This window comes from Mesoplodon bidens, assembly GCF_964165515.1.
Source record: "Mesoplodon bidens genome assembly, chromosome: 3".
Lineage (NCBI taxonomy): Eukaryota > Metazoa > Chordata > Mammalia > Artiodactyla > Ziphiidae > Mesoplodon > Mesoplodon bidens.
The window spans coordinates 93,636,381-93,662,916 of NC_138178.1; the positions used below are offsets into that span (position 1 = coordinate 93,636,381).

At 37.6% G+C, this 26,536-nt stretch overlaps 1 protein-coding gene across 24 annotated transcripts in view; it reads right to left on the reverse strand.

Moving 5' to 3' along the window:
* Positions 1–26,536, reverse strand: part of MGA (MAX dimerization protein MGA) — a 164,598-nt gene that overhangs the window by 49,347 nt on the left and 88,715 nt on the right. For all 24 annotated transcript variants that reach the window (XM_081227498.1, XM_081227492.1, XM_081227482.1 and 21 more), the window contains exons 3-9: positions 13,268–14,213; positions 12,345–12,423; positions 11,901–11,996; positions 4,452–4,583; positions 4,131–4,235; positions 2,075–2,739; positions 575–923 (exon numbers count right to left, since the gene is read on the reverse strand). In XM_081227498.1, coding sequence (XP_081083624.1) covers positions 575–923; positions 2,075–2,739; positions 4,131–4,235; positions 4,452–4,583; positions 11,901–11,996; positions 12,345–12,423; positions 13,268–14,213 — 2,372 coding nt within the window. The remainder of the gene's footprint in view (positions 1–574; positions 924–2,074; positions 2,740–4,130; positions 4,236–4,451; positions 4,584–11,900; positions 11,997–12,344; positions 12,424–13,267; positions 14,214–26,536) is intronic.

The following is a 26,536-nucleotide window of genomic DNA, read 5'->3' on the forward strand; positions in this document are numbered from 1 at the left end:
AGGGAGTGGGCGCAAGACACACGGAAAAAAAGATGAAGCCTCAAAGGCATTCTGAAAATCCAAATAAGAGAATGATTCAAATTTAGCACAAAAAAGCTATCTTCAAGAGAAAATTTCAATTTAAAAAAAGGCATGTGTGCACAGTTTTGTGTATGTCGCACATGCCATATAGAAAGAGCATTTTAAGGATAATAAGAAATTCTTATGAGATCACTGATTAGGATTAAAGTAAGTAATATTTGAAATACGTTTTCAAATAACCATACTTTTCCTCTTTTCTCTTTTTTTTTTTGGCCACACCGTGTGGCATGAGGGATCTTAGTTCCCCAACCAGGGATTGAACCCGTGCCCCCTGCCTTGGGAGCACAGGGTCTTAACCACTGAACCACCAGGGAAGTCCCGAAATAACCACACTTTTCTTAAAAAAAAAAAAAAACAGCGATGTGGGAACAGATGTATATGTATGACTGATTCACTTTGTTATAAAGCAGAAACTAATAAAAAAACAAACAAACAAAAACAAAAAAAACAAAAACAAAAAACTATACTGTTTTAACTCTCAATTAATACTCACTGTATTCTAGCTTCTTTCTCTTCTTTTTCTCTTTCAATTGTTCTTCCTCCTCCCTGACTCCCTCTTCTCCTTCTTCTCTTTGCTCCTCGCCCAAATTATCGTAAAATACTGGATCACGATGAGCAGTCTTCCTCTGGAAATGCTTAGTTTTGGATCCCCCTTTAACAAGTACAACTTTTCTTTTCAAACAAGTGCAGCCAAACATGCAGTCTGGTCGGCGGCAGTGAGCAGGCTGGCGCTTCTCCAAAGCTAGACTTGAACATACACAACCCAATCGACAGAAGTCATTGTTGCATGGAGGGGCTCGTTTCCTTATGATCGTGTGGATGGGTTTAGTTTTGAGAGATGCCTAAAGTTAAAGTAGAATATTATAAATCTACTAAATCATCCCCTAACAACCTACAGTCATATACTGGTCTGCCTTCTCCAACTCTTAAGCACTCAGTACTAACAGTACAAGATTAGTGCAGATTCAAAGGACAAAACATGAATATAAACAGAACTCTAAGCAATCTCCCATTCTAATGCATAGCACAGACAAGAGAATAAATATTTTAATTAATTATGAGCCAAAATATCAACAAGGATGAATGTATTCTCAATAGAAATCATGCATAATGTTCTATAGCAGGGGTTGACAAACTTAAGGCCCATGGGCCAAATCCTAACTAAAGTTTCATTGGAACACAGCCAGGTTCACTCATTTACATAACATCTATGGCATTACAGTAGCAGAGCTGAGTAACTGCAACAGAGACTGTATGGCCTGCAAAGCCTAAAATATTTACTATCTGCCCCTTTGCATAAAGTTTACTGACCCCTGCTCTATGATAATTAATAAAAAGAGAACATTATAACACATGCATAAAAGTCTTTAGGAATGACTGATTATAAAGGACACAATCTGTACTTTGTCCCAACATCTGATGATCTTTAGCTCTAGAATTTAGTCACAGAATTTAAAAAATGGAAAGTAAAGTACAGAAATTTCATGAAAAAAAATTACCCATGTGCTGCTATATCATTTCACATGCACTGAGGCTGCTAACACAGGTGAATCAATAATTAATGAAAATTTCTTAATATAAAATTTTATGAAAGACCGTAACTTTTTCTCTGTAGGTTTATAACTGGGGGGATTTTTCTGTGATTTAATACCATCTAAGCAGAGTTTTTAAAGTTGTTTTAACAAGATCAGTAAATATACTTGTCCACATGCTGGAGAATGAAACTAGAAAAGTTCATAATGGCCAGCTGCCTTTACACAGGAGAGGGACAATTCAAAAGCACAATTGTACAGTCTCCCTCTGCTGGCAGGAGGAATCTACACATGGTGTCTAGTTGATAAAGAAGAACAAACGTGGAAGACATTTCCTTAGTTGTCACTAAGGTAACTAAAAGCCCCATCCTCCTGCCAAAAAGCCCCATTCCCATTTCTCCTGACTACCTAATTCTCTCTAGCCAAGACTAATATGCTTCTGGAAAACAACAGATGCTTACTTGAGCCGTAAGTAGAGTTGTTAAGGATACATCTGCTCGCTCTTCAGTGATATAGGTCCTTGGTTTTCCCTCCCAAAGTGCACAGTCTTCCAGATCCATTAGCTTCACTTGAGATTTAGACAATCCTGGAGGGCGAGTTCCCTGTTGCTGCTGTTGCTGCTGCTGTTGGTGTGCCTGCCGCAAACTAATCTGCTTTGGAAATGTATTTTCATCTAAAGTTGGCACAACCAAGTTATTCACCCGATTTTCTGAAATGGTGGTTGAAGAATTCTTGGTAACCTTATCTCCTGGAATAGTATGACTATGTTTCTGCTTTGGTGAAACAGGGTATGGTAAAATGGATTTATAAGATGATTTAGTTCGGCCACTGAAAGGTGCCTGTTTGTTTTGAGACTTTGCCTTTCGAGAGACAGAGGGTACAGAATGAGGCTTCAAAGAGTAAGAGGTAGAAGGGGAAATGGTAGATTGCTTCTTCAGTACACTATCAAGTGTTCGAACATAGCTGGTACTCTTGGTGGGAAGCTGGTATACCACAGGAGATGTGGGAGCATTAGAAGAGAAACCCATGCTTGTTTCCATCAGCTTGCCTTCATTTTCCAAGTACTCATCCAGCTTATCACTGCAGAAAGCAGAACGGTTTTTCAATGAACCTTCTGAATTTCCACCTAGAAATAAAGAGACACAGATACTTAAATCTAGGACAGATCTTTATATCTGTAGAAAAATATACTTAAAAAGGCCAGGAGCAGGGACTTCCCTGGTGGCTCAGTGGTTAAGAATCCACCTGCCAATGCAGGGGACACGGGTTTGATCCCTGTTCTGGGAAGATCCCACATGTCACGGAGCAACTAAGCCCATGCGCCACAACTACTGAGCCTGTGCTCTAGAGCCCGCGAGCCACAACTACGGAGCCCACGTGCCATGGCTACTGAAGCCTGCACGCCTAGACCCCATGCTCTGCAACGAGAAGCCACCACAATAAGAAGCCCGCACACCAGAACGAAGAGCAGCCCCCACTCCCTGCAACTACAGAAAGCCTGCGTGCAGCAACGAAGACCCAACACAGCCAAAAATAAATTAACTAATTAAATAAATTTTTTTTAAAAAGGCCAGGAGCATTAATTTATAAGCTACTAAATCTTCCAAACCATCCCTCCTCGGAAATAAGGAAAAATATAAAGCCAAGTAAAGACACTGAATGTCATATACTAATTATATTAAAGTCCATTATCTAAAATTATCTCATTACATATATTTAACATTAATTTTGCAAAGTGCTAACAATAGTAATAATTAACACTAAGAGTCGACAACCTCTTATGACCTTAGTATAGAGATGAGACATAAGTAAAAACATAAATGCAAAAAATATACTTAAATTTGACCTCAACAGAATACCAAGAGGTTACTTAAGGGATTGCAATACCTGGATTCTGACACAAAACACAAGGGAAGAGGATAAGGGCACAAAAACAGGAGTATAAAATTTAGTTTTTATGGAACAAGAAAAAGCAAGTTTAGTAGAAAGAGAAGCATTACACTATTATAACACTACAAAGATTCAAAGATGAGAAAAACTATATTGGACAAATGGTAAATTTATCTGGCTAGAGTGTAACTGCAAACAAGTGTAATGGGAAAGGAAAAGCACTAAGAAAGGAGACCAATAAGCATACAGTCAAAATTTAGATTTTAGATTGGATTTAGAAGTTTATTTTGAAGTACTACAATGCTATTGGGAATCACCATACAGCTCTGAAGTACACAGTTCTGAAATAATGCTTGAGAATGATGCTTTTTATAACTGTAGGAACCAAAAGGAAGTGCACTTTGAAAAAGCTGCAAGGATTATTTAAGCTTGATATGGTTAGCGACTGAACCCCAGGATGGGGACTATGGGACACAGAAAATGAACAAAAACAGCCAAGACAATTATTTTCAGTTTATTTTAAAGCATGGAAAGGAGATAAAGAAAAACAACCAAGGCTTACTTTTAACAAAAGTCTTTGGCCACATGTTTCAGAATGTATTTATAAATTTTTAAAAAGCTGATTACCTTCATTCCTAGATGCAGAAGCACTATGAAACTTTCCCCTCCATCCCTTGATCTTGGTGAAGTCATTAGTCTTCCCTGTCCTAGAAACAAAGGGAAATCCAGCATCTATAAAAGAAAAAGTAAAAAAGATGATCAAAATTCTAGCAAGCCAATATTTAATATCTAATTAGCTACTAAAATTTCATCTAAAATGTATAAATCATCATTAAGACTCATCACTAGATAAAAGATCTACATTAGAGTACCCTATATGTCTGTAACAATGGTAGCATTTTATTTTTATCACAAATTTGTTTGCCTTTACAAACGCTATGCACTCACCAGGTGAGGCAGGGTTGGTTCCTGTAAGGTTCCAGAAAGGAAAGCTAGTGGCTGGAGCCAAAGGTAGCTGTACTCCCAAGTATTTAAGATCAATACTCATTGCTGGATCCACTGAATTCAATTTTAAGCCAACTACAAGAAAAAAGGACCACAAATCATTTTGGGTTTTTTTTAATCTTTGGTTGGGGGGTGGGGTGGGGTGAGGTAGGGGGATAATAGAGATCAAGAAAAAGTGGAGAACAGAAATGATGAAATAAAAATTGAAAGTGACAGACAGACTTTAAGGTGGCTTCATGATCCTCACCTCCTGGGTATTACATATTTGCATATTCTTCCCCTTCCCTTCTTGAGTGTGGGTGAGGCCTGTGATTTGCTTCTAACTGATGGAATGTGGCAAAAGGGGCAGGATGTATATATATGATTATGTGTATGTGATAATATAAGAGTAAGTATATCACCCATCCTGCTAGAGCTACAAGGATATAAATTCTGCCAACAATCTGAGGGAAACTGGAAGCAGATCCCTCCCCAGTCAAGCCTTTGATGAGGAACCAGGTCTGACATCTTGATTGCAGCCTTGTGAAACCCTAAGAAGAGGACCCAGTTAAGCCATGCCCAAACACCTGACCCATAGAACTCTGAGACAGTAAATGGGTTGTTTTAAGGTACTAAGTTTGTGGTAATTTGCTAAGCAACAATAGGTAACTAATACATAAACATAGCAGAATTCAGATCTTTTGTACTTTAACGTTTTGTAGCCCAGAGATTTCCTAGGACCTCTAATACAAACTTGCCATAGTCTGTGCTTCTGGCCTAATTAAGGCTGCTAATTCTTTAGTTATTTTTACTGATATTTATGGTTAATGGAGCCTATAAATACTATGGCTTATTTGTAGGTTAAGAGGCAATCTTTCGGGAAAACATTTATTTTACATATCTTTTTTTTTTGCTTAACATTTTACATCTAAGATTTGTCTATGTTGACACATTTATCTTTGCATGATTTATTTTCACTGTTGTACACTATTCCAGATTATGAATTACTCCAATTTATTAAACATTCTCCTCTTAATGAGAATTGTTTCCTATTTTAAACTATTACAAACAATGCTGCAGTATAACTGTACATCTTGTACAAGAATGTACATCACACACATGAACATGTATGAAAGCTTCTCTAGTGCATTTAGCTTTTCCTTATGGCATTTACCCAAGAGTGGAATTGCTATGTAATGGGATATGTTCATCTTCAATTTACTGGATATTGTTTGACATATATGTGGCTGCCCAAAATATTCTGAGAACCTTTCCTATAGCTATTACTTTTCCACATTATAACCTCCACCTCTTCAAGGAAGAGGTGTTAAAACACAGATGCAGCCATAAAAGGCTTCAATTTAGAAGAGAGCACCATGAGGAAAGGAATACTGTGCAGAATTGTGTTAATGAGAGTGACAGTGTTTGGCCAAGTTAAGAACTTTTAGAGGTAAGAGTAACCAACAACCTAGCTGTAGTATACTGTGTTCAGTGTCCATATTGAAAATGGTGGTAATTGCCCAATGTTGTGAGATTGCTGGTATGAGCTCTTGGGGAATGTAATTTGGGCATTTTTCCTTTTCTCTGTCTCTCTGTAAGTCATTTGATATTCTTTAATAAATCCGTATTCTATTTCACCTACAGAGTGTATTCTCATGTTTGCGATTAAGAATTCTAACTGACACACCTAGTTATTCTGAATCCTTCTTATGTAATGGCATATAAGAAAACAATGATTACACAACAAACTGGGATAAACATGAGGCTGCTTACGGCTGGAGGCAACCAGTTCTATGGTTATTAATTTCCCTTGGTCTTGTCTGGCCACTCTGAGATCAGTGTCTCAAGAGCATACCTGTCACACAATCATGGATAACCACATGCAACACTGCTCTAGTTGGGAAGCTGTTCACTAGATTGCCAAATTACTCTCCATTTATACTCCCTTCAATAGTGTAATAAGAGTTCTTGTTGATCCACATCCTCTCCAACATTTTATATCACTGGACTTTTAAAATTGTCCCAATCTTACTGGTATAAATCTATATCCTATTGTTCTTAAATTTGCATTTTTTCTGTTACCAGTGACAATCTTCTAATTTGGATTTCCTTGTTTGTGAATTACTGGCTTCATATTATTGAGCAAGAAAGTATTTAACTTAAATTTTAACAAAACTGAAACCAAAAGGAATTCAAAGCATCAACTGCCGTAGTAATAACTACTAAAAGTCACAGGTACAGGTTTCCAATAAAAAGCTTACATAGTACTGGTTTCCTAAAAGGTGAAGACACTAGGCAGGTTACAAGCCAGAAGTTCTTAAGGCTAATTTGTATATCCTCCACATAAATTAGTTTGTAATTCTAGTTCTTTAAAATAAATATCATTTTATCATGTTTATTTTAATCACATGTGATTAAAATTAACATCAATAAAATATTATTTCCTCATGTTTCAATCAACTGGGGAGAAAATAATAAGAGTCAAAACAAGTGGTTTCTAATCTTGTCTTTGGGCTAAATTTCTCTTAGCTTCTGCTTCCTCATCAGTGAAATAATACCAATCCAAAAAATAATAATATCAATCCACCACACTGAGTTTCATGTTTTAAGAAGTAACTGTGCCTTCTCTTTGAAATGCTCTGTAATATAGATAATGACAGAGATAAAAGACATTTCCCAGACCTCAAGGAGCTTTTGTGTTATGTATTCCCAACTGATTCATTAGTAGTCACAATAGGATAAAATACTGTAAGAGGTAAAACAAATGATACTTGAAAAGCCCAAGGCAATCTGGTAAAACTTTACAAAGAGTGTAATTCTTAAATTAGAATAAGTAGGAATTAACTAGGAAAGGCAGAGAGGGAGAGCAGAGTGGAACCAGAAAGCAAAATATTGCAGAAATGCAAGTGAAACAGAATCCTAAACAAAGGATAAACTGAGATACTGTAGTGCCTTGAAAAGAGAAAAGTACTCTATTATTATTATCGACAAAAACTGCCAGAACAGCTGCCTACAGAGAAAGAAGAAAGGAGTTAAGTCGTTAAAAATGTACCCATACAGCCAAATAGGTAGACAATCAAATTTAGAGACTGTTTCCCCTACATATCTTCTTGTCTGCATTTACTTATACTTTGAACTGCCACCTTCCCCCAAAAGTGATACCAAGTGATCCTAAAAACATCAACAGAAAGACCAAATTTATTTTAAATATACTTACAATTTTTTTAAAGCCCTAAAAGTTGAGAGGTCAATGGCACATGGACACTGCTCAAAGTAATTCCCAATTTAGCTTACCTGCACATCTTGAAATGTTTGCCCTTCAAGAAAATCCTTCCCTGAGTAATAGATATTTGAGACCCAGACTCAGTCGGTTTCATATGAATGGTAATAACTTTATCTTGCAAAAATAAGATAGTTAAATAATTCTTAGCACATCCCCCAAAAAGCATAAAACCCTTTCCACATGATAGTTTAAACTAAATCATACTCCTGAATGCTTTTGCCTTTTCACCATATTAGGAGCAACTTCTTAAAGAAATATTATCACACCATTAAAAAAAAGACCCATAAAAATAGAAATGAAAACAGATAACCCTCTAGGTTCAGAGCAGAGTCACCTAAGACAATAAACTGTAGCCAAAAATGCCTGCCTCTAGCTAAACCCACTTAAATAGGATGTATCCACAAAAATACACTCAGAGGAATGAACACCTATATAACTAGCCAACAATGAACAGAAAAGTAGACATTTATATAAGAAAACTCCAGCTAACCACTGATTTAACAGTACAGAGTATTTTTTAAGTAACTAAAGAGGCAGAGTGCTCTGGGAATATTATCATAAAGGAATTTAACATTAAAACTGACAGGAGTCCACACTGATATAAATAAATGATTGGATAAAAATGAGGGAGAAAGGAGAAATCTCTGGTTGCAGAAGAATGCCAAGTAATTTATGCAGATACTCCATCCTCAAGAAAGTGGAGCATAACTTCCCACTCATTAAGTGTGGACTACACAGTGACTTCCAAAGAGTGCAACATAAAAAGTCAGTGACAGGGCTTCCCTGGTGGCGCAGTGGTTGAGAGTCCGCCTGCCGATGCTAGGGGACACGGGTTCGTGCCCCGGTCCGGGAAGATCCCACATGCCGTGGAGCGGCTGGGCCCGTGAGCCATGGCCGCTGAGCCTGCGCATCCAGAGCCTATGCTCCACAATGGGAGAGGCCACAACAGTGAGAGGCCCACGTACAGGAAAAAAAAAAAAAAAAAGTCAGTGACAAATCATGTTGATAATATGTACCCTTGATAAGGTGAGGTGAGAAAGGCACTTTACCTCTGTGGTCTTCCTCCTATAAACATATAATCCCAGTCTAACCATGAGAAAAACATCAAACAAATCCCAACTGAGGGACATTCTACAAAATACCTGACCAGTACTCCTCAAAATTGTCAAGGTAATTAAAAACAAAAGAGTCTGAGAAACTGTTCCAGCCAACAAGATCCTAAGGAGACACAACTACTAAATGTAATGTGATTTCCTAGATGAGATCCTGGAACAAAAAAAATTAACTAAGGAAATTTGAATAAACTAAGGACTTTAGTTAATAACAATATATCAATATTAGTTCACTAATTGTAACAAATGTACTGCCCTAATGTTAGATGTTAATAACAGGAGAAACTGTATGCTGAGTATATGGGAACTCTCTGTACTATGGTACCAATTTTTCTGCAAATCTAAAACTTATCTAAAACAAAAAATTCACTTAACAATTAACATAGAATTGACTTGGTAGCAATGAAACAGAAAAGCTTTTACAAAAATACCTTTAAAGATCAAAAACATGATAATTTCAGGTTGATGGACTTAGAAAAGAAACGAATTTTGATGTAGCAAAGTATAGGAGAAAAAATATACTGTAGAAAACAAAATTAAGAATCTTATTTTATTTTAGCAATAAAACGATCAACAATAAGAACATTTTCTCAGGCTTAATTAACATTTCTTCCACAATTTCAAAGCAAGCTGAAAAAGCTTTTCAAGTTTTTCAAGCTTTTTTCATCTCAAAAACGTTTTGGATTTGTAGATGCTTATTTTATAAAGAATAATGAAACTCTACAGTTGATGGAAAAGCAAAGAAATACAACATTACTGAATTGAAATTTAATAAATTACTGCAAGCATCGGTTTTTAGAAAGGGACCTGGAAGAATATTTTCATTATCTTCAGATACTTGGAGTTGGCACCATCAACTGATGTAGTAACCATCAGTTACTACAAATATTTAGCCCAACTAACGTAATTCTTTTAATATTTTAAGTCTTAAGAAGCAAAGGTTGGGGGATGGGGGAGACATCTGCCAAAGTAAAATAAAGAAAAAAATCCAAACTAGAACCCTACATCATATACTATGAACAGTGACACATGAATTACAGATTTAACTGTTTAAAAAAGTAAAACTATATAAGAATGTAGTTGGGGCTTCCTGGTGGCGCAGTGGTTGGGAATCCGCCGGCCAATAATGCAGGGGACGCGGTTTCGTGCCCCGGTCCGGGAAGATCCCACATGCCGCAGAGCGGCTGGGCCCGTGGGCCATGACTGCTGAGCCTGCGCGTCTGGAGCTTGTGCTCCGCAGCGGGAGAGGCCGCAACGGTGAGAGGCCCGCGCAAAAAAAAAAAAGAATGTAGTTGAATTAACTTTAACAATGTGAGGATTAATACAAACTTGAAAACCAAATGCATAATTTGTATGGCAGGTGAAAACTGATGCCTCACACTTTTGCCCAAAAAACTGTATCAGCTGACACCACTTAAAACTGAAACACGTTACATAAAAATACTGACTTTACCTTTTTTACAGAACAATAGGAATTTCTGAAAATACTGAGCCTACATTCCCATTTGACAATCCACTGATGTGACTGCCCCTTTAGAACAGGAACCTATGCTTCAGCCCACCAGAGTCCAACACCATCCCCAAATTCAGGCTAATTTCACTTTATGTTACCTGCTTAGTTTCCATAAGCATTTGACTTTGAACACCCAATACACAAAAAGAAAAAATTACAGATTTGAATAAAATGTCTATAAGGGAAGGAAAAAACTCAAACCTTACCCAAACAGGAAAAAATAAGCAAACAAACCAGAGCAAAAAGACCAGCAGGGAGCACTGAATATATTTAACTCTAGAACTAAGACTATAAAACAAATGGGGGATTAGGTTGAAAGAATGCAATACAAATGTTATAATATTTATATATTATTAGAGTACCTAAGGAAAAAATGGAGGAGTGGGGGGAGAAAGGACAACTTAACTGATAAAGAGAATATTATTTAAATAAAATAGCAGAAGTGAAAGCTTACGATAAATGACAGCAAACATTATTACCAGCAAGACCACTATGATGTGACTGTGATTTTCCATTACAATCCACAGTACCCAGTCCTTATCACTTGGATTGAAATTTGTATACTTTAAGACCACACTGTCACACAGTCCCTCATTAAAGCAAAAGTTCAAGTATTACCATTTAATTTAGAAACTGAATGGTTGTTTTATACATCAATGTTTTGTTTGTTGGCATACAATGCTTAGACTCTCATGAAAATTGACTAACAGTCAAAAACTCAATAAACTACTCCAAGAAAGCACACCTAAAATCAAAGGTATAAGGAAAATAAAAATTGGGGCATGGCTTACAGTCATTCATTTACAGTGCAAATCGGGAAGTCAGTAGTTAACTATGATGGCAATAAGGATAGTAAATTTTGCTATCTTAAAAAAAAGAATTAAATGATATGATCAAGGCCAAGATAAACTATGGCAACCAAATAGGTAATCATGAAAATTTTAAATTACATCCCCAGCAAAATATGAAATATATAATATTTTTACAGCCACACAATGAGACAGATAAGTATTCTTCTCTTTACACAGTTAAATATATTACTAAGTATACCAGAAAAAGTAGGCTCTTCCCCTCCAAAAGCAAAACAAAAAACCTTCAAAACCCCCACAGAAACAAAAGTAACCAAAATTTAAAGTAAATAAAACGGGGTTATAAGAAAGAAAAGAGAAAACACCACTTTCTTATCATGATATACGTTTTTTAATGCATAATATATTAGCTTCACAATGATAAGACAGTATCTTCAGAGTTTGAAAAGTTTCTCTTAGGATAAAAAAAGACCTAGATGTGTTTTTAAGTTAAGGGAAAGAATCATGGACAGAGAAAAGAGAAAAATGCAAGCTGAGAGAGGGACTGAAAGAAATCAAATCAAGGATGGGGAAAAGGAGGAAAAACAGAAAAAAGAGGGGAAGGAGCAAAGGGAAGAGGGGAGGAGAGAAAGACAGGGGAAGGAGAGAACAGAACAAAATTAAAAATTGGCTTGTATATTTTTTAGAGAATTATACCTTCCTGAAGACCAGGATGTATGACCTGCTTGTGCCGCAAAGCCTTCAAATCTTCTATCAATTCCTTTTCCAAATGGGAAATTCTTGCTCTGCAACCTATTCAGAAAGCAATGATAAAATAAGCTACTATATACTATAGAAGAATACACATTGCATCTTTCACTTCTAGAGCCAAACTCCCAATATCTTCCTCCTTTTTTTTTTTTTTTTTTTTTTTTTTTCTTCCCTGCAGTACGCGGGCCTCTCACTGCTGCGGCCTCTCCCGTCGCGGAGCACAGGCTCCGGACGCGCAGGCCCAGCGGCCACGGCTCACAGGCCAAGCCGCTCCGCGGCACGTGGGATCCTCCCAGACCGGGGCACGAACCCGCGTCCCCTGCATCGGCAGGCGGACCCTCAACCACTGCGCCACCAGGGAAGCCCCTCCTTTTTACTATTATATAATACCTGGGTCATTTGTGGCTGATGCCTGAAGACTAGAGGATTCTTCTGTTGTTCCATCAACTGCATGAATATCTAGAGCTTCCTATATTTAAAAAAAGAAAAAAAAAAAGGAAAGAAAAGAAGTAGTTCATATCACTTCTAAAGGTTTAAAAGTAAACTAGGAAGATTTTCTTTCATTTTGATACTTTTCACTATTTTCTAAATGTTTTTTCATTTTGATACTTTTCACTTTAATAATGGGGGGCAAAAATTTAAATATAATATACTCAGCTAACTGACTTAAAACTGTATTTATGCCAATTTATCATAACTTGTATACTGATTTCTTAGAGCCTGTGTAAAGACAGCTTACTCAGCAATTAACAAGGAGGAAAGAAAAGAACAGGCAGAGAGAATTCAACCTCTGTGTAGCTAATTTAGAAAGATGAGGCTTCTACAACAATCTAAAAGAAAAATAATCTAGTTGAAGAGCTGGAGTAAAATAAACATGGAAACTATCATTGTGACAGCAGAATTAATAAGACTATTAATTTTTTGTTCTCCAATGGTATTCTGCTATTGCTGATGAAAATCCGTGGATGGAGTATCCCAAAAGAGTTAGTAAACTTTTCATGTATTTATGCCTTTTCAAAGTCCATAATATAATAATGAAAATTCCACTAAGAGCCAAAGATTTTTAAAATTCCAACTAAACACAATGCAAAAATCATAATCAAAACAGACATAATTTTTTAAGTCCATTCAAACAAAATACCTTAAGTGATGCCTGTTAACCCAATATTTTGGAGATACTCCCCTCCCGGTGCACACAACCTCGCATAATGGATGCATTCACAGTAACTATATTCTAAGTTATTTATCAGCCAGTATACAATTCAATGATGATCATCTGACCTTGGAAAGAATGCTGAAAATGACAATCTTACCTTCGATTCAAAGGAAACAAAGAGAACACCATCTACGTCTTCCAGATCAGGTTTCACATCTGGAAAGGTACTCCCAGGGCCCGTAGGAGTATTCTTTGTAGAAGTTAAAGATTTTCCTGTGTTTTTAGGTGGCCGCCCTGCCTTAGAGAGTTTCAGTTTTCGTGGCCTTCCTCTTTTTCCAGGGACATTTGGAGGGGCATTCTGATTAGCATTCACAGTCTTGGAGGCCGTTGAAATCTTAAGCATAGTTTTCTTTCTGCCCAAGTCTTCTTTTCCTAAAAATGAGTCCCCAACTGAACTCTTTGAACCATCAAGTATTTTTTCTGTGTTAATGCTGTCAGATATATCAGGATATTTCCACTGAGGATCTTTAAGTGAGGGATATTTCTGTACCACTCTGAGATCTGGTGAATGTCTTCTAAGACCATTTTCTGATTCCTTGCCTAAGCAGAAACCAGTCTCATTAGAATTTTCAATGTACGTAGGCAAATAGTCTAATTCTGTCAACGCAGAAGTTCTATCCTTCCGAGATGTGGAAAGCATGTTATCAGGGAGCTCAGAAATCTTCACTGTGCTTTTGGTGACAGCACAGGGCTCCAGATAGACTACTGGCATCTTTCCAGCATCTAATTTGAACATTTTAGCTTTAGCAACACCTGATGGGCTATTTGGTAGTAGCCATTTAGAAGGATGGTCAGCTTCTAGTTTATCAGCTTTATTGTGCCTCTTCAACTGTTTCTCTAGTATAGGATCATCATCACTGTTTGAGTACACATCTGTTTCCTCATCTGTCTCTTCCTGTTTCACAGTGACCCCTTCTGGGCACTCACCAAGTTCATATTCATAATCGTCTAGAGGCTCTTCTTTAATGACAACATTGAAGTTTTCATTTGGGTTTAATGGTGATGTTACATGGGAGCCATCTTCAAAATTGTTGCCAACAAGACTGGAGAGACAGGGGAGGGAGAGTTAAAAAGGACAGAACTATCCATAAATAACACTCAGGAGGGGAAAGAAAAAAAAAAAAGACTGTTGGAAACCAAGTAAAATCATACCAGATTTCAAGAGCCATTCATAAAAAAAACCTCTGTAAAACAAGGTTCTCAAAAACAGTTTATCAACATCACACTTTTACATATTCTGTCAATTTCTCGTGAAAAATATATAAACTAAAGGGTAAAGTTTTAACAAGTAACTCATCACTAAATCAAAAAGCAAGATATGTTATAACATGTTTTCTCCTAATGGTATTCTTCAAATGAACTCAATTTTGAAAGTCAGCTTGCACTGATCCAAAATCAGACTCTAGAAATGTACACACTAATCAACAACTGCCAATAAAAACAAATGTCCATTACAATTAAAAATTAAAATAAACATCAGGAAGGGCCTTTCAAACAGCCCACTGATTTTTTTAATTGAGATAAAATTCATGTAACATAAAACATAACATTTTAACCATTTTAAAATGTACAAGCCAGTAGTTTTTTCCATTGTAGTCCCAATGTTGGTGCCAGGTGATTTTTCAAATTTAAAATTGCAAAACCCACTTTCAATGTAAAGAATCCAGCATTAGTTCTTCCAAAATAAAAGGATAGGGTGGATGAAGGCAAGGACATATAACCTGTCTAGACTTAAGTGTTTATAATTCATCAAAAAACAAAACAAACTTTTAGTTTCTCATTTCTCCCAATTCATCACTGAAAGCACATAAACTATACCAATGTATCTTGAGGACAGGTTAGAACTACTCACTAACCCAGTTAAAGTCACTTTATCTGTAAAACTTTCATTTACCTCAAATATTCAAAAGTAACCATTAAATCAATCTGTAGCTACTTGTTCCTTGCAAAACTGACTTAAGATCTTGACCTTACTCAAAAATTTTTCAATGGAGGACTTCCACTTCCAGTTAGAATACAGAAGTTCACAAAGACCATAACTTCTGCCATAACAATGACAAAACACTAGATAAACTTAAAATCCTATTCTTTCTTTAAAGCCACTGAAGACCTCTGGGTACAAGTACGTTTAAATGAACTGAATTCCAGAGAGGGACCAGCCTTCTCCAAGTGACCAAAGATTGCTACTGCTTTCAACCCTCAGTGGCATTTACATTGCTTGAAGCACAAGTGAAGAGAGAAAAAAGCTGCTATAGGCAAAGAATCTTTGCGGAAACACAGAGAAACCAAACTATTAATGCCTGAGTATGGGCAGACTAGATCTGGAGGACCTCAAAGAGAAGACAAGTCCTTGCTCCCACCAATTATCCTCCAGGGGACTTTTGCAGAATTTCTAGTGATGCAGAAACTTGGCCTGAAATCAGAAACTTACATTCTCACAGCACTTAGATCCCAAGGCCCTGTCTGAAAGGAGTTCAATCCTACCCTTAAAACTGAGGTGAGCTGAAATTTACAAATCATCTAGACTGAAGGATAGAGAAAAAGGAAAAGCAAAAGAAGTGTCAGAGACCTATGGCACACATCAGATGATTTAACATACTAGCAGTTGCACCTCCAAAAAGGTAGGAGAAAGAAAGGAGAAACATTTGAAGAGAAATTGAACAAAAATATTCCAAAAATGAAAGATTTTAATCCACAGATCCAAGAAGCTCAGCAAACACCAAGGAGAAAATCATACCTAGGCACATAAAGATCAGACAGCTGAAAAAAAGATCAAGAGAAAAACCTTATAAGCAAGGAAGAAAAAAAGACACATTAGACTACAGGAAAAACTATGAGAACAGACTAACTACTCATTGGAAACACTGTAAAACAGAAGACAATGGAATGACACCCATCATAAAGCATTTAAAGAGTCAACATAATGTTCTAGATCTACCAAAAGAAGCCTTCAAAGCTAAAGACATTTCCAGACATCTGAAAGAATTCATACTTCATAAAAAATACTACTTCCTTAGACTGAAACAAGACAAGGATATTAGTTCTCACCACTTTTACTTACAGTAATTATACCAGAGAATCTGCCAAGGTGATCAGGCAATAAAAAGAAATAGAAGACATCCAGATTGAAAAGAAGTAAAAAAAAAAAAAAATCTCCATTTGTAGATGACATGATCTTGTATACAGTTGGCCCCCAGTTCTGAGGGAGACTGGTTCCAGAACTCCCCAGAGATACTAAACTCTGTGGATACAGAACTGAAAATCCTAAGAAATCTACTAAAAAAACTATTGGAATAAATGAGTTTGGCAAGATTGCAGAATCCAAGATCAACACACAGCAAAATAACTGTAATTCTGCACACTAGGAACAAACATCAAAAATGAAATTCAGGGGCTTCCCTGGTGGCACAGTAGTTGAGAGTCCACCTGCCGATGCAGGGGACACGGGTTCGTGCCCCAGTCCGGGAAGATCCCATGTGCCGCGGAGCGGCTGGGCCCGTGAGCTATGGCCGCTGAGCCTGAGTGTCCAGAGCCTGTGCTCCGCAACGGGAGAGGCCACAGCAGTGAGAGGCCCGCGTACCGCAAAAAAAAAAAAAAAAAGAAATTCAGAGGACAACTCTATTTACAACAGCATCAACAAGAATAAAATACTTAACAAACTGAACCAAAAAATTGTAAGGCTTTTACACAGAAAATTATACAACTGTTGGAAAAAAAATTAAAGCCAACCTACAAAAAAAGAAAAAAAAGGGTTAATATTCCACAGTTTCATACTAGAAGACTTAATATAGGTGAGACAGCTATACTCCCCAAAAGTGATCTGCAGAGTCAACACAATCCCTATCAACGCCCCACCTGGGATTTTTGTAAAAATTGACAAGCTGATCGTACAATTCATATAGAAATGCAAGGGACCCTAAAATAACTCAAAGTATCTTGAAAAATAGAAACAAATGAGGATTCATACTTCCCAATTTCAAAACTTATGACAAAGCTACAGTAATTAGCATAAAGCTAAACATACCAATCAACTGAACAGAATTCAAGGTTCAGTAATACCTGTCCACTTTTATATCAATTGATTTTTTTTCTTTTCTTTTCTCTTTTTTAGGCAGTGCCATGCGGCATTCGGGATCCTAGTTCCCTGACCAGGGATCAAACCTGTGCCCTCTGCATTGGGAGCAAGGAGTCTTAACCAATGGAATACCAAGGAAGTCCCTCAATTGATTTTCAACTGAATTCAATTCAAGGGTGCCAAGACAATAAATTCAGTGGGGAAAGAATGGGCTTATGAACACCCACAACTTATTCAATACAAACACTTGCACACAAATGTTCACAGCAACATTATTTCTAATAGTCAAAAAGCAGAAACAACCTTAATGTTTACCAAGTAATAAATGGATAAATAAAATGTAGTATATCTAAACAACAGAATATTATTCAGTAATAAAAGGAATTATGTACAGATACATGCTACAACATGAACCTTGAAAACATTATGCTAAGTAAAGCACAAAAGATGACATACTGTATGATCCCATTTAATGTCCAGAAAAGGCAAACCCAGAGACAAAAAAGAGACTGGTGGTTGCATATGGGTGAGTGGGGTTGAATACTGGCTGGAGGAAAATGGGGAGTGACTAGTAGAGGACACAGGGTTTTTTTTTGGAGCGCTGAAACATCCTTAAAATGACTGTGGTCATGACTATACAATTTGGTGAATATATTAAAAATCACTAAATTGAACACTTTTCAAGGGTGAATTACATAGCAGTGAATTACATCTCATTTTTTTTAAGTTCTAAAAAAATACTAAAGGAAGTTCTTTAGACTAATAGGAAATGAACTAGTATGAAAATGGATCCAGGGGACCTCCCTAGAAGTCCAGTGGTAAAGAATCTGTCTTCTAATGCAGGAGATGCAGGTTTGATCCCTGGTCTGGGAACTAATATCCCACATGCCTTGGGGCAACTAAGCCCGCGTGCCACAACTACTAAGCTCACACGCCTCAACTAGAGAGCCCACATGCCACAACTAGAGAAGAGAAAACCCACACACCACAACTAGAGAGAAGCCCGTGCACCACAACGAAGAGCCTGTGCAGCAAAACGAAAGATCCCACATGCCACAACTAAGACCCGACACAGCCAAAAAATTAATTAATTAATTAATTAATTAATTAAATATATATTTTAAGTAGCAAGCTAAGTTTAAAAAAAAAAAAAGAAAATGGATCCAGGAATGAATGAGAAGACCGATGAAAAATAAACGTGAGTAAATATAAAAGGCTTTTTCTTATGTTTATTTAAATGACTACTGACTGATTAAAGCAAATAAAATAACATTTGGGGGGGTTTATAACACATCTAAGGACATGAACAACAAGGACATTAGCTAGTCATGAACTGCTATAATATTAATTTAATTCTACTTGATAAATTAAGAATGCACACAATTATCTCTACAACCACAGCTAAAGAATGAATTGTGTCCCCTCCCGAATTCATACACTGAAGCCCTAACCCCCTTGTGACTGTACATGGAGATAGGGTCTTGAAAAAGTAATTAAGGTTAAATGAGGTCATAAAGGTGGGCAGTCTCTCTCTTCTCTTCGTGAGGACACAGCTAGAAGGCAGCTGTCTACAACCCAGGGTAAGACCTTCCAACAAAACTGAACTCTACCAAAAACATTACTTGGACTTTCCAGTCTCCAGAAACGTGAGAAAATAAATTTTTATTAAGTCACCCAGTCTATGATATTTTGCTATGTCGACCTGAGCAGACTAGTACAAACACTTTAAAAAAAAATTTACAGAAGCACAGCTGAAAAACCAATAGGCCACAAGGATGGAATTTTAAAAACGTAATCTAGGACTTCCCTGGTGACGCAGTAGTTAAGAATCTGCCTGCCAACGCAGGGGACACGTGTTCAATCCCTGGTCCAGGAAGATCCCACATGCCATGGAGCAACTAAACCCATGCACCACAACTACTGAAGCCCACGCACCTAGAGTCCGTGCTCTGCAACAAGAGAAGCCACCGCAATGAGAAGCCCGCGCACTGCAACAAAGAGTAGCCCCCACTTGCCGCAACTAGAGAAAGCCCATGTGCAGCAACAAAGACCTAACAGAGCCAAAAATAAACAAATAATTTAAAAAAAAGTAATCCAAATGAAAACAGGGAAGGATAATGAAAGAATAGATGACAGAAACAGAAAATACCAAGATGAAATGCTTAAAGCACAGCCACATCAGTAATAATATTAAATGCACGTGAGCAAAACAGTCCAATTAGGGCTTCCCTGGTGGCGCAGTGGTCGAGAGTCCGCCTGCCGATGCAGGAGATGCGGGTTTGTGCCCCGATCCGGGAAGATCCCACATGCCGCGGAGCAGCTGGGCCCGTGAGCCATGGCTGCTGAGCCTGCACATCCAGAGCCTGTGCTCCGCAACAGCAGAGGCCACAACGGTGAGAGGCCCACGTACCGCAAAACAAAACAAAACAAAACAAAAAAAACAGTCCAATTAAAAGTCTAGGGTGGACAAAGAAAAAGGTCCCAACTATAAGCTATTTAAAAGAACCACAATTTCAATCTAAAGACACAGACAGACTGAAATTAAAAGGAGGGAAAAAGATAAAACCATGCAAATAGAAAATCAGATGAACACCAATGTGGCTTAATGACTAAAAGTAGACTTTAAGTACCATCAGAGATAATGAGGGTCATTATAAAAATTTTATGAGCTCAATTCACCAAAAGGACATAACAATCCTAAATGTATATGTATCTTATCATATAGCTTGAAAATATGTGAAGCAAAAATTTATAGTACTAAAAAGACAGAAAAATCCACAACTATAGAGGGAGATTTTAAAACACCTTTCTCAGTAACTGATAGGAGAGACACCGCCCCCCCCCAAATCAGTAAGGAGATAGAAGAATTGAACAATGAATTAAACTTACCTGATAAGATCTTATAGCACACTACATCCAATAACTGCATAAGTATACTTGAAGTATTAATCAAAACAGACCATATGCTAGACAATACAGCACAGTCATGATAAATTTCTATTTCAAAGGTTTTAAGTCACATGTTCTCTGACAAAAATAGAACCAAACCACAAATTAATAACAATTTCAACACAACATATCACAATGTGTAGAATGCACCTAAAGCAGTGTTAAGTGGGATTTTATACCTTGAAATAAAAGGTCTAAAATAAATTATCTTAGGGATTGATAAACTTTTTGTAAAGGGCTAGGTAGCAAAAATTTTAGGCTTTAAAGTCTGAACAATCTTTACTCAACTCTACCACTGTAGCATAAAAGAAGCCACAAGACAATACATAAAGAAGTGAGCATAGCTGTGTTCTAACAAATGGACACTGAAATTTGAATTTTATATAATTTTCACATATGACAAAATATTACTTTTCTTTTATTTGTTTCCCCACCCAAACACTTAAAAATATAAAAACCATACTTAGTTTGCAAGCCATAACAACAACAACAACAAAGGCAGGCTAGGTATGGTCCACAAGTCTTAATCTGCCAATCCCTGAACTGAAACAGGTAAATTTAAAAAAAGCAAGTGCCAAAGCAATCCTGAGGGAAAAAAACAGAGCTGGAGGAATCAGACTTCCTGACTTCAGACTATACTACAAAGCTACAGTAATCAAGAAAATACGGTACTGGCACAAAAACAGAAATATAGATCAATGGAACAGAATAGAAAGCCCAGATATAAACCCATGCACCTATGGTCAACTAATCTATGACAAAGGAGGCAAGAATATACAATGGAGAAAAAACAGTCTCTTCAAAAAGCGCTGCTGGGAAAACTGGACAGCTACATGTAAAAGAATGAAATTAGAACACTCCTTAACACCATACACAATAATAAACTCAAAATGGATTAAAGACCTAAATGTAAAGCCAGACACTATAAAACTCTTAGAGGAAAACATAGGCAGAACCCTCGATGACATAAATTACAGCAAGATCCTTTTTGACCCACCTCCTAGAAAAAGGGAAATAAAAACAAAAATAAACAAATGGGACCTAATGAAACTTAAGAGCTTTTGCACAGCAAAGGAAACCATAAACAAGATGAAAAGACAACCCTCAGAATGGGAGAAACTATTTGCAAACAAAGCAACTGACAAAGGATTCATCTCCAAAATATACAAGCAGCTCATGCAGCTCAACAGCAAAAAAACAAACAACCCAATCCAAAAATGGGCAGAAGACCTAAATAGACATTTCTCCAAAGAAGATATACAGATTGCCAACAAACACATGAAAGAATGCTCAACATCACTAATTATTAGAGAAATGCAAATCAAAACTACAATGAGGTATCACCTCACACCAGTCAGAATGGGCATCATCAGAAAATCTACAAACAACAAATGCTGGAGAGGGTGTGGAGAAAAGGAACCCTCTTGCACTGTTGGTGGGAATCTAAATTGATACAGCCACTATGGAGAACAGTATGGAGGTTCCTTAAAAAACTAAAAATAGAATTACCATATGACCCAGCAATCCCACTACTGGGCATATACCCAGAGAAAACCATAATTTAAAAAGACACATGCACCCCAATGTTCACTGCAGCACTATTTACTATAACCAGGTCACAGAAGCAACCTAAATGTCCACTGACAGACCAATGGATAAAGAAGATGTGGTACATTTATACAACTGAATATTACTCAGCCATAAAAAGGAATGAACTTGGGTCATTTGTAGAGACGTGGATGGACCTAAAGACTATCATACAGAGTAAAGTCAGTCAGAAAGAGAAAAACAAATATTGTATATTAATGCATATATGTGGAATCTAGAAAAATGGTTCAGATGAACTAGTTTGCAAGGCAGAAACAGAGACATGGATGCAGAGAACAAACGTATGGACACCAAAGGGGGAAAGCGGCGGGGGGCGGGGGTGAATTGGGAGATTGGAATTGACATATACACACTAATATGTATAAAACATAATTATTAAGAACCTGCTGTATAAAAAGATAAAATAAAATAAAATTCAAAAAAAGAAAATCATGAAAGGAGATCAGATCAGTGGTTACCAGTGTCAGGGAGACAGGGGATGAAGGGCAGGAGAAGTGAATGAAGGGGATCAAAAGGTATAAACTTTCAGTTATAAGATAAATAAGTGCTGGGGATACACAAGATGATGACTCTAGCTAACACTACAGCATGGTATATGTGAAAGTTGCTAAGGGAGTAATTTCTGAAAGTTCTCACCAAAAGGAAAAAAAATGGGGGGATTATCTATACGAAAAGATGAATGTTAACTAAATTATTGTGGCAATCATTTCACAGTATATGTCTGTCAAGTCATTATGTCGTGTAACAAACTTATACAGAGCTGTATATCAATTACATCTCAATAAAAATGAGAAATAAAAGAAAAAAAAGCAAGCAAAAAGAACGAAACAATGCTAAGAGGAAAAAATTTAATGAAATAGAGAACAACAGAGAAACTGAATTTATGATTTGAAACCTGCCAGCAAAGAAAACTACATGGCTTCCCTCAAGTCTAGCAAAGACATAATGAAAAAAAAAACCTATCTTGCACAAACTCAGAATACACAGGATAATCCAACACTTTACAATTTGTTTTATGAAGAAAGCAAAACCCTGGAACCAAAGTATCAGAAATAAAAATATCCTTCATGAATTCAGATGTAAAAAAACTCAACGAAGTATCAGTAAACTGAATCCAATATTAAAAATGTTATGACAGGGCTTCCCTGGTGGCGCAGTGGTTGAGAATCTGCCTGCTAATGCAGGGGACATGGGTTCGAGCCCTGGTCTGGGAGAATCCCACATGCCGCGGAGCAACTAGGCCTGTGAGCCACAACTACTGAGCCTGCGCGTCTGGAGCCTGTGCTCCGCAACAAGAGAGGCCCGCGCACTGCGATGAAGAGTTGCCCCCGCTTGCCACAACTAGAGAAAGCCCTCGCACAGAAACGAAGACCCAATACAGCAAAAATTAATTAATTAATTAACTCCTGCCCCCAACATCTTTAAAAAAAAAAATGTTATGACAACCAAGTAGTGTTTCCCAGGAATGCAAAACTGTTACAGCATTTCCAGCTCTCACTCCCAAATAGCCCACACCCACGGTAAAAAAAAAAAAAAAAAAAGAAAGAAAAAAATCAAATTAACTAACCACATTAACAAAATAAAGGGAGAAAAACAACATCTCAGCGGATACAAGAACAACCTTTGATTGATACAATTCAATACTCATTCTTAACCACACTTAGAAAATTAGGACTGGAAGGAAAGTTCTCAGTGTGACCTAAAGCCAACAGCATAATACCCATTAAGAAATACTGAACGACTTTCTCTAAGGTCAGGAGACACGAATCACCATTCTCAAAATTTAGTTTCAACACAGAACTGCAAGTCCAAACAGTGCAGTAAGGTAAGAAAGAGAGAGAATAATAATAAAGACTGTAAAGGGAGAAGTAAAACTAACTTTGTTCACAGACACAATAATTGTTATGTAGAAAATCCTAAACACTACAAATTAATAAGTGAATTAAATAAGCAAGGTCATCAAATACAAGATCAAGATACAAAAATCAACTGTATTTCTATGTACTGTGGGAAGTTGGAAGCTTACACTACCAAAGATTATAGTGTCATCAAGACTGTATGGTGGGCTTCCCTGGTGGCACAGTTGTTAGGAATCCACCTACCAATGCAGGGAACATGGGTTCGAGCCCTGGTCCAGGAAGATCCCACATGTCACGGAGCACCTAAGCCTATGGGCCACAAATACTGTGCCTGCGCTCTAGAGCCCACAAGCTACAACTACTGAGCCTGTGTGCCTAGAGCCTGTGCTCTGCAACAAGAGAAGCCACTGTACTGAAAAGCCCACACACCGCAAGGAAGAGTAGCCCCCGCTCGCCACAACTAGAGAAAGCCCGCTCACAGCAACGAAGACCCACGGAAGCAATAAAATAAATAAATAAATAAATACATACATACATACATACATAAATGGCTGCATGGTATTGGCAAAAAAATAGACAAAAAAATGGAACAAAAATAGTCCAAAAATAGACCCACCCATATATATATATATATATATATATATATATATATATATATATATAAAATCACCTCATTTTCCAAGACACCAGTGCATCTTAATGGGAAAGTAAAGCCTTTTGAAAATGATGTTAGACCATGTAAATATGTGCCTGGAAAAATATGAGCCTTGACCCCTAACTTCATGCCATACACAAAAAGTAAGCCGAGATGGGCTACATTTCCATGTGAAAGCTAAAACAGCTTACCCCTTTCAAAAATGTCACTTAATTGGAGAAAATACCTATTTCCTTATCTTTCTTTTTAACGGCTTTATTGTGTAAGTTACATATATAAATCCCACAGTTTTAAGTGACAACTCAATTATTTTTACTAAATTTATAGTTCTACCATCACCACAATCCAGTTTTCCTTTACCTGGTTTTTTGCTTGGCCGCAACGCATGGCTTGCGGAATCTTAGTTCCCTGATCGGGGATTGAACCCAGGTCCTCAGCAATGAAAGCACATAGTCCTAACCACTGGACCGCCAGGGAATTCCCTCCTTTACCTGTTTTTAAAGGTTAGGCAAACCGGGGCCTCCCTGGTGGCGCAGTGGTTGAGAGTGCGCCTGCCGATGCAGGGGACACGGGTTCGTGCCCCGGTCTGGGAAGATCCCACATGCCGCGGAGTGGCTGGGCCCGTGAGCCATGGCCGCTGAGCCTGTGCGTCCGGAGCCTGTGCTCCGCAACAGGAGAGGCCACAACAGTGAAATGCCCGTGTACCGCAAAAAAAAAAAAAAGGTTAGGCAAACCAAGCCCTCTCATTTCCCTTTCCCTATTATCTCACTTTTTATGTATATTTATGTATAAATGTCATTCCCCATCAAGTAATTTAGAATTCACACTTAATGACAGTTCTTTCGTTATCTTCGTATTTCACGGTGTGAACTTCTAAAATGCAGAAAATAATCTCTACCTTTTTCTCATTTAGCCATAAGACGAATTATGCTTACAATATAGCTGAGAACCTTGTGAAGCTAAATCTTGGCTGCTACCAAAATAACTGCTTTCACATCTTCCTGAGATATTAAACTTGCTAAATTACAAGTTATTTCCAAAGAATCTCTCTCTCCTTATCGTCCAATAAAAACTTTATACACAAAGCATGAATTTTTTTTCCTTGACAGGAAAATTTTGAAAACAATCCTGAAATTTTACACTTCTAAGAAGTTGCTATACAAAAAAATTAGGTGCAAGATTATCTAACCAAAAATATGGGCAAAACCACTGATTTGTACACATCAATTAATTTAAAGGATTACATTTTTGTTGGCATACCCAACCTATGCAACAAATAAGTATGACATAACAGTCACTGTGAAACACACTAAAAAAGCTTTAAGTGCTATGGATAAACAAACTCATTCAGGCAACATTTACTGAGTTCTGACAATGTGCCAGACACATTTTTTGGGGCACAGGGATTTACCAAAATAAATAAAGCACAGTCCCTACATTCAAGGAATTCACAGATCAATGCAGGAGACAAATAGACAATATAATGTTACTTAATTTAATAGATACTAAAATAAAGATATGTACAGGGACTTCCCTGGTGGCACAGTGGTTGAGAATCCGCCTGCCAGGGGCCTTCCCTGGTGGCGCACTGGTTAAGAATCCGCCTGACAATGCAGGGGACACGGGTTTGATCCCTGGTCCAGGAAGATCCCACATGCTGCAGAGTAACTAAGCCCGTGTGCCACAACTACCGAGCCTGCACTCTAGAGCCCACGACCCACAACTGCCGAAGCCCACGCGCCTAGAGCCTGTGCTCCGCAACATAAGAAGCCACCACAATGAGAAGCCTGCACACCACAACAAAGAGTAGCCCCCCCCTCGCCGCAACTAGAGGAAGCCCACGTACAACAATGAAGACGCAATGCAGCCAAAAAAATAAATAAAATTAAAATAAATTATTAAAAAAAAGAGAGAGACGTACAGATGCACATTAGAAAAAGCCTTAGGGCTTCCCTGGTGGAGCAGTTTTTGAGAGTCCGCCTGCCGAGGCAGGGGACATGGGTTCGTGCCCCGGTCCAGGAAGATCCCACATGCCACGGAGCAGCTGGGCCCATGAATCATGGCCGCTGAGCCTGCATGTCTGGAGCCTGTGCTCCACAACGGGAGAGGCCACGACAGTGAGAGGCCCGTGCACCGCAAAAAAAAAAAAAGAAAAAGCCATAACGTAACGCCTTCCATGAAACTGGTAATTAGAGTAACAGAAAAAAGAAATCCACTGGA